General features: G+C 42.1%; 1 protein-coding gene across 2 annotated transcripts in view; it reads left to right on the forward strand.

Moving 5' to 3' along the window:
• ENTPD3 (ectonucleoside triphosphate diphosphohydrolase 3) overlaps nucleotides 1-9,800 on the forward strand; it is a 35,407-nt gene that overhangs the window by 20,143 nt on the left and 5,464 nt on the right. For both annotated transcript variants that reach the window (XM_012808026.1, XM_003794486.3), the window contains exons 5-7: nucleotides 820-970; nucleotides 3,217-3,376; nucleotides 4,624-4,857. In XM_012808026.1, the coding sequence (XP_012663480.1) occupies nucleotides 820-970; nucleotides 3,217-3,376; nucleotides 4,624-4,857 (545 nt within the window). The remainder of the gene's footprint in view (nucleotides 1-819; nucleotides 971-3,216; nucleotides 3,377-4,623; nucleotides 4,858-9,800) is intronic.

Consider the following 9,800-nt stretch of genomic DNA (forward strand, 5'->3'; position numbering starts at 1 on the left):
TATTTCTAATTTTTATAGGTGTAATGATGGAACTCCAGCTATGCTTTTTTTCAAAGAATTCTTATCCTTTGTGACATATACTAAAACATTGGAATGAAATGATACAATGTCTGCAACTTGCTTTGTGGGGAGAGAGTGGGAAAGAGTATAGATGAAGTAAGAGTTGATCATTGATTAAGAGTTGATCATTGTTGAAGCTGGGAAGTGGTTACATGAGGTTCAATATAAAATTCTCTCTACTTTTATTTATATTTAAAGTTTCCACAATGAAAACATCTTCTTAAAGAAGCCTTGGCTTACTTTCCTCTCTTGTAATTCATTCCTTTCAGCGGTTGGGAGTGGAGCTATCAGTGTGACCACATGAGATTTAGCACATCCACATGTTCTCAGACCCCTACCATATTACTGGGTTAATAATTTCCAAAGCCAACCTGTTTTTTATTTACAAATTGAATTCCTGGCCATACGTAGTGGCTCATGCCTCTAATCTTAGCACTCTGGGAGGCTGAAGCAGGTGGATTGCTTGAACTCAAGAGTTCAAGACCAGCCTGAGCCAAGATCAAGACTCTGTCTCTACTAAAAATAGAAAAACTAGTCAGGCATTGTGACAGGTGCCTGCAGTCCCAGCTACTCTGGAGGCTGAGACCACTCACTAGAACCCAGGAGTCTGAGTTTACTGTGAGCTGTAATCCATGGTACTCTACCCAGGGTGACAGAGTGAGACTCTTGTCTCAAAAAAAAAAAAAAAAAAAAAAAAGAGTTATATTCCTATTGTTGGTTCCTGGGAATGCTGACAAATGCTGACTGTTTGCTCTTCAGGCTCTGGGATCTCAAGCTATGGGAAAAATCCTCAGGATGTCCCCAAAGCCTTTGAGGAGTGCATGCAAAAAGTCAAGGGGCAGATTCCAACACATCTCCATGGATCTACTCGCGTTCATCTGGGAGCCACAGCTGGGATGCGCTTGCTAAGGTAAAAGTGAAATGGCACAAAGGCGCCTACTTGACCAAAATAGCTAAGAAAGTGTTCAGCCTTGCCTTCCCTCTGTTTCGGGGAACAAACCTGAAAGAAAGAAGCAAGCCTGTGTCATGCTATAAATGTGGGTTGGAAAATTTTAGTCTTTATTTTAATACCCAGAATGAAACAGTTCTCAAATCTTCCTTGGTGCCTTTACTGAAAAAACGAGGGGAAAGGAAGTACTATGAAATCTTCTCATGGGGGGGGTACCTCTAGTTCTTTAGAAAAATAGTTGTTTTTGACACTTGTAATTTGCACTGTGAACAACCAGCTTAATTCTGTAGTAAGTTCAACCCACAGCTATGTAGTGTCTGCCCATATTCATGGGTCATCATGAAAGTATTGAGATACACAAAAATCAAGTAACAAAATCTCCATAGAGGAAACAAATGCAGCCCTCCCAGCAACACCAGTAAGCCAAGCAAGTTGAAATTTGCACCGGTGAATTAGGAAGGACACTATCAACTGTGTTTCTTGAAAGTAAAATAATGGAGCATAACACAGTCTGTCTCAAAACTTTCATAGTGACCCATATTTAAAAGATCACTAAAGTCTGCTTTAAAACAATGGAATGTCTGTATCTCATGTCAGTCAAGACTTTCAGAGTTGCTCTGAAACAAAGATCTCATTTCATGCGGTCAATTAGTTCCTCCTAAAAGCCATGACTTTAGCCTGGTTTGGTTTTGAATGTCTTTTCTCCATTATAATATTTCCTTGATCCTGAAATAAAAAAAAAAAATTATTCCAAAAAGAAACCCCAAACTTAAATCTATTCAGGGTAAAAGCTGCTGTAAGCATTAAAATAAGACTTTATCACAAGAAGATGACACTCTGTTTCAAAGGCACTTTTTCTATGGTTCCAATAATGTAAAATTATATGTATCTGGGCACAAAGAAAATATAAAGAAACAACACACAGAGGCACTTTTATATGATCACAAAAAGAAATCATGAAGGTCACCTGGATGGATGGGACCTGAAGTTCTCCTAGCCCTGTTTCTATTCTGATGTTCTGGTCAACCATGTAGACTCTTGACAGAAGTCAGAAATCTTCGCACACTTTTGGGTACTGCAGTGTGTTTCAAAATTATTGAGTTTATAAGAATGATTTATAAATTCCTTCCTCTACTGTTTCTTTTTTATCAAAAGAGTTCTTAAGAACCTGTTTCTTAGTTACTTTTCCCCCCAGTCTCTCAGTAAGGAATGGTAATTAAAAGGCTCTCCAATTTGTAGCCCATGACAAAAACTATGGAACAGAAAGCTCACCGGTTGGGGAAAAAGAGTGACTGTCTCCTGTAAATAGATCCAATATGAACTCCATCTTGTGAAGTGATGTTTGGATTATGATCTCTTCTTCTGAGGAACTAGTGGATGTTTTAATTACTAGAAAAGTAAAATGGAAAAAAGATAATGAGAATTAGCTGTGATGGAAATTGATAAAACTGGGAAAAATCTGCATTTTTTTTCAAGCAATGATACCTTGGCACTGAATTGATCCTGTGCCCCTGGCTTTCTTAACCTACTGATGAAAGGGGACATAATCTACCAAATGAGCTTTCCTTCATAGGGTGGAATGGCAGCAGATGGATGTCTAAAGCCTGTGTCAAGCTCATTTGCCACTTCTTTGTGGGTCACCACACCAATGGTTTTCCAAACCGCTGACCTCCACGATGACCATCACATCCTCTCATGACAAAGCTCTCCCAAACCGTGAAACAGGAACAGCAGAAAACTCAGCCTTCTTCCTTTCCCCCTTTCTCCTAAGGTCCCCTTCCTCTGGTCGGATGAGGAAAGGCCCCTTCGTATGGTGCCCCCAAGAGATCCTTAGCACACTTGTGTGCCTTTGCCAATCTCCTTTCCTCTGCTGATCGGAGGCAGCACAATGGCAGCTAAGTAGGAGGCTCTTATTAGCTGATTGCTAGAGAGTAGAACAGGAACAGGTAGGGGTGGGAAGAACGAATTATACTTTTACTGAAAACTATTTTCCTTCTTGGAAGTTTGACAGGTAACAAGTCCATCTCAGTTTTACAGTTGCCCTGGGAGACTTCAACTTGCAAAGGGGTTGCTATGTACCACACACATCAGGAAAGCCGTCCCTTCCAACAGGGAGGTGGGGGAGTCACTTGCACCCGAGGGAGACTGTGTATTTTAAGACTGTGTCATCTGGGCACTCAGCCTTTTGTGTTCTGTGCCTTGCATAGGTTGCAAAATGAAACAGCAGCTAATGAAGTCCTTGCGAGCATCCAAAGCTACTTCAAGTCCCAGCCCTTTGATTTTAGGGGTGCTCAAATCATTTCTGGGCAAGAGGAAGGGGTATATGGATGGATTACAGCCAACTATTTAATGGGAAATTTCCTGGAGGTGTGTGGAAACAAATGCATGGTTTTTAACCTTACTGTCTATCCCATCCCCTGTGAGTGGTAGACAGCTTTCCTATATCATTCCTATTGTAATGCTTTAGGGAAACATCTGTGAGTCAACAGCTAAGACAAGATGCAAATAGCTGGGGAAAAAACACAGGTTATGGGGCAGTGCCTGTGGCTCAGTGGGTAGGGCACTGGCCCTATATACCGAGGGTGGTGGGTTCAAACCCAGCCCCAGCCAAACTGCAACAAAAAATAGCCAGGCATTGTGGCAGGCACCTATAGTCCCAGCTAGTTGGGAGGCTGAGGCACGAGAATTGCCTAAGCCCAAGAGTTGGAGGTTTCTGTGAGCTGTGACGCCACAGCACTCTACCGAGGGTGAGAAAATGAGACTCTGTCTCTAAAAAAAAAAGAAAAGAAAAACAAAAAGAAAAGACATAGGTTATGAACCATACCAAATGCGTAAGGGAGAGGGAATATTGCCACTTTCCTAGCTTGTATGAAGTTGAAGGGGTTGGGGTTTAAACTTAACACTGGGATATGGGTCTTTTGAAGGGCAGTGGGGGAGTGACCCTTCCAAGAGTCTCCATGGCCATCTGGAATTTACAGAGCCCTCGGGTATTGGGCTTTTCTGAGTCCCCAGAGACAGAAGGCAATCTTCCCTCTGTGTCCTTGGGCCTTCCTACAGTTTGATCCCTGCATTCCCTGTTCCTTTGGTACAGAGGAAAGTCAACTTCAAGAGACAACCACAATATTACAGAAGACACAATCAGGGCACCCAGACCACATCCTGCCAAGATCTATTTTGTTTCCACTCAAATGTATTTTAAATGTTTTAATTAATTGCCAAAAGTTAACATTTAGGAATTTTCACATAAAAATGAACATTTCTACCTTTTTTTAACCACCTCACCCCCACCAAAATTGGAGGAACTGGTCACAGTGACTCACATTACTGCATGGTAACAACTAGCAGAAACAGAGCATAACTTGGGGACTCTGCAGTCCGTCACAGTCCCTATTACATACACCTGATCTACTTCACTCATTTAGTACTCATCTGTGTCGCCTACCCAGCTCCTGTAAGCACGTGAATTCACCACCCCTGAAAGAAAAGGAGGAATTGGCCCTGAATGTTGCCTGTCATACTTCTTAGCAGTAGAGATGGGGCTTGGGTGGAGAAGCCTGGGCAAATAGAGATGGTGCTTTTGGTCTTTTTTCTCACTTCCTTCTCTCACTGTGCAGAAGAACCTTTGGCATATGTGGGTGCATCCTCATGGAGTTGAAACCACGGGGGCCCTGGATTTAGGCGGTGCCTCCACCCAAATATCCTTCGTAGCAGGAGAGAACGTGGAGCTGAACACCAGCGACATCACACGAGTGTCCCTGTATGGCTATACGTATGCACTCTATACACACAGCTTCCAGTGCTATGGCCGGAACGAGGCTGAGAAGAGATTTCTGGCAATGCTCCTACAGGTACCTAAGCTGGAGGTGGCAGGTGTTCCTATGAGGGTCTAAGCTAAAGAGAGGGTGCCCTGCCTTCTGGGGTTTGTCCTTTCCACTCCATTTCTTCAAGTAGAGGGTAGATGGAAATAATAACAGTTTCCAGCTTACTCCTGGGATGTCCAAGTGCACCCAGTCTCTCTCTCTCTCCCCACCCCTGTTGTATAGACTACTTCCAGCAAATTTGAGGAAGAAATCAGGAAAGTTCCAGAGTTCTGCATATTTTGTAAATGATTCAAGACCTGAGATCCCTTCCCCTTATGAAAACAAAGTATTTTAAACCAGTAGCTAAATAAGCCTGAGAATTTTGAGACTCCCCTGGGTGCCAGCAAAGTACTATTAGTGGTCACAAGAGAATGCTTGCTGAAAAGGGAATGGATCAAGCCTTTCCCAGGCTTAGCTTCCTTTTAGATGGGTCTATATTAGGCAAGCTTTATGCCCTTTATACAGGAACTTTAGAACAACCAAATTCCATCCTGTTGGTCAGCACTTCATACAGTAAGTGCTGCCGGGCCCAGAAGGCTACTTTAGGCATCAGCTAAAAAGCTGTTGCTAATATAAACTCAACATTATGCAGTGTGCTGGCTACTCCAGTGTTTAGAGGGCATTCATCTCAGCCACGGCTGGGCTGCTGAGATGGAGGGACGAGGCCTTCACTGGAAGGGTATAAGGACAACTAGAAGCCCTGAACTCTGGGACCAGGGGCAGGGCACCAGGACTGGGTCAGCTTGTGAATAGACTGTACATAGCATCACTATGTTAACCCTTATTCCTCCAAACTACCATGGTAACTAAGGACAGGAATAGTATTTCCCAGACACTAGCCTGCAGGAGAATTGAGCTGGCTCACAGAAGAGTCAACCACTGAATATCTTACATCTTTGGACCCCTCCATTCACCCAATATTCATGCAGGTGGGTTGTGGGAATCCACCCTTCCATCCTGCCCACCCCAACTCCTATCTGAGCCTACCCCATCATACATGTATGTGACATTCACCATCAGGAGAGTCTGAGCACTGCCTGGGAAGTTCAGACTTGAGACCCCTCCACACAGACTGCCCCTGTTCTTCATGACTCCCATTCCAACTGTCACTGCTTCCCCCACCCAGCCAAACCAAACCTACAGGCAACCCACCCAACCCTCCCTTGCAGGGGTCTCAATAATCACCACTTAGCCCCACTTGCTCATTGAAGTAGTTCAACCAACATGTTTCTTTTTAGGAGAGAAATCTTGGAATGTCCTCTTTTCTCCAACTCCTTTTATTTCCAGCAATCCTTAATGTCTCTTCCTCCAGCTCTGGCCCTTGCAGGAGTGGAGGTGGAGGTTCAGGGGAAATCCTCCTTTTCCCAGGATAAACTCTTAAATTTGGCTGGCCTGAAAGAATATGTGTGTGTGGTGTGTACACTCCTACAGCGGTTACTAAAGAGTGATTATCTAGGTATTTGGCAGTCCTGAGTAAAGAAGTAAATATTCTACTGTGCTAAGGTCTCATTCAAGTTTGAAAATTCAGGTCTCTGAGTGTGGTCCCAGCACTGGGAGCAGGAGAACGAGCCCCCAGGTTCTCACAGTCAGTTTACTGGGACAGGGACAGAGGTCTTCAATTTTCCTGGTAATCTCTAAATGCCTGAGAGGGCAGCTCCTCCAGTAGGGACTTCTAACTCAGCTAAGTAGAGGGATCCAGATGGGATAAGGCTTACCTACAAATGCATACCCAGACCTGCCCGACCAGTACTTTCACGGGTCAAATATGTGCTGCGAAATCCTGACTTGGAAGGTTCACCCAAATGATCACATCATGAACACTGACTGAGCAAACTTCACCAGTGTGGATGGATCTCTTTTCCTCCTCTGTAATATAAGGAACCACATAGGGTGGTGAGAATGATCTCTAGACATATATTTGCAAATTATTTTCTTATTAAGGAGTTCCTCCTCACCCTGTGGCTCAAATCTCACTCTGACAGCATGGTCAACATTAGGGACATGCATTCACTTTCTTTCTTTCTCTTTTTAAGTAAAAATTTTTTTTCACGTTTAGTGGAAAATATTTTTAAAATGTACACTGAAGGCTCAGTGCCTGTAGCTCAAGAGGCTAAGGCGCCAGCCACATACACCAGAGCTGGCAGGTTTGAATCCAGCCTGGGCCCACCAAACAACAATAACAACTTCAACCAAAAAATAGCTGGGCATTGTGGCGGGCGCCTGTAGTCCCAGCTACTTGGCAGGCTGAGGCAAGAGAATCGCTTGGGCTCAGGAGTTTGAGGTTGCTGTGACTCTGATGCCACGGCTCTCTACCAAGGGTGACATAGTAACACTCTGTCTCAAAAAATAAATAAATAAATATAAAAACAAAAAACTCTATTGGTCATTTTACTATGGAAGAAAGTACATTCTTACTGTACAAATATCAAACAAAAGGGGTTAAAGTAAAACTGAAAGAACCCCCGTCCAGTCCTATCTACGGAATGCTATCCCTAGTCATAGCTTGATATGTCTTTCTCCACTTTCCAGGTCAATATATTAACTTATTTTCTTTACTCTTTAATATCCCATAATCTGGCTCACACCCCCTAGCACTCTGGGAGGCTGAGGCAGGTGGATTGCCTGAGCTCACAGGTTTGAGACCAGCCTCAGCCAGAGTGAGACCTTGTCTCTAAAAATAACCAGACATTGTGGCAGGCACCTGTAGTCCCAGCTACTCTGGAGGCTGAGGCAAGAGAATCACTTGAGCCTAAGAGTTTGAGGTTGCTGTGAGCTATGACGCTAGAGCACTCTAATGAGGGTGACAAAGTGAGACTCTTTCCAAAAAAAAAAAAAAAAATCCCATGATCCCTCATTGTTCTCCTGATGAGCACCCGGCTCCATCCTGTTTTGTTGCTGCAATGATAATGTAGTAAATCTTCTTGCACATACAAGTTTAAGAAGTGTAATTTTACGTCCATAGGACAGAGTAAAAAGATACATGTTTTTTTTTTAATTTAAATGGACAAATAAACAATCTTCCAACAAAATTAAAGCTATTCAGATTCCCAACAATGTTTCAATGACTTTTTGAAATCTTGTAACTTAAGGGATTCCAAGACATCCCGATAATAAGTACTTAGATAATGAGGGTCTGTTGCTAGATTTTCTGTCCTGTTCTATACATCCATTTTTCCACTCTTGGACCAATATCATGTTGTTCTACTTGTAATAGACTGTTTTCCTACTCTCAGGCACTTATTTTGAACTTTGAAGTCATGTCAAGTAGTAACCAAATAAAAGTGTTCCATTGAGATTGTGATTAAAATTGCCTTGTGCATGTATTTCTTGGTAAAATTTGATCTACTGATGATATAAAGAATTTCTATGCAGAATTATAAAATTTCTTTCCATTTATTTACTTCCTGGTTTGTAGACGTCAATAAAATTTGCAGACTCCATCATTGGTCCCGTACTGTTGTTAAATGTAGTTTCTTTTTGTATGTTTTTAATACTTTCTATCACTACTAAGAATAGTTTCTACCCTGTTTTTTTCCCAATTTTAACTGGTTTTACCCTAAGATCAGATTACGCTGTCATTTTCTAGTACACTTTGTCTCTCTCAAGCCCATTAATTTACTTTTTCATATCGGTGGCCTCCTGGCAAACACTAAGGTGGGTGAAGATTGTTGAATATTGAGTGCCTGAACTTGGCATGTTGGCAGGTTATATTTAAATAATTTGGACACAAAAGAGAGAAGGAATCAATAGTTACCGAGCTTCTTCTACATGTCGAGCCAGAAATAATTTATGCCATTTTGATCATTTAAAAAGTATAAGTTGGATTTGGAGGTAGATACTAAATATTGGTATATTGGTTTATTGATTGGATTTTTTTCTTTCAAGCCATTGGGTGACCCGGGTATGACATGCTACAAATTAGATATAATAATTTTTACTTTTTTCACACCATGGAAGCAGAAAGGGGACTGTTTACCTCCTTCCCAGTCCAATGAAGATCTTTCTGGAAAACATTCATGTGAGTTGTATTGGATGAGTGTTGAACTTTTTATAAGATTCTGTGAAGAATCCTGCCACTGGCCTTAGTTAAATAACTGCATTATTTTGATATGCACCTCATTTCCTCATCAGTAAAATGAAAAGGTTAGGCTAAATGTTAGAGTCAACATTTTACTGTAGGGGAAACTGTATGCCTTGGCTTTGAAATTGAACAGAGTTCAAATCCAAGTCCTTAGGAAAAAAAAATTCATAAATAGAACCAAACAGATATAGGACTTTAGAGTGAGATAGAAATAGTATTTTGCACCAGTAGATTAAAGATTGAATAGTCATCTAGAAAAAGTAAAGCCAGGTTCCTACCTCAGTCTTTATGTCAAATAAATTGTAAGTGGGTCAATTATTTATATGTGACGAGAATATTTATTATTTGTAATGGACACCACCTTAGTGTTCATCTGGTACGCCTTAAGTAAATTATGTGTACAGTGGAATATGATGCAGCTACTAAAAAGAATAGACCACTCCACGTGTACAATGAATGGAAAGAGCCCAGAGATATGTTCTTTGTTTTTTTGAGACAGAGTCTCACTCTGTTGCCCTGGGTAGAGCGCTGTGGGATCATTGTAACTCACAGCAACTTTAAACTCTTGGACTCTAGTGACCTTTTTTTTTGAGACAGTCTCACTTTGTCACCCTCGGTATAGTGCTATGGTATCATAGCTCACAGCAACCTCCAACTCTTGAGCTCAAGCAACTCTCTTGCCTCAGCCTCCCGAGTAGCTGGGACTACAGGAACCTGCCACAACACCCAGCTAATTTTTAGAGACCGGATCTCGCTGTAGTTCAGGCTGGTCTTGAACTTTTGAGCTCAGGTGATCCACCTGCCTCGACCTCCCGGAGTGCCGGGATTACCAGCATGAGCCACCGCGCCC

This window comes from Otolemur garnettii, unplaced genomic scaffold, assembly GCF_000181295.1.
Source record: "Otolemur garnettii isolate 467f Iridium unplaced genomic scaffold, OtoGar3 scaffold00082, whole genome shotgun sequence".
NCBI lineage: Eukaryota > Metazoa > Chordata > Mammalia > Primates > Galagidae > Otolemur > Otolemur garnettii.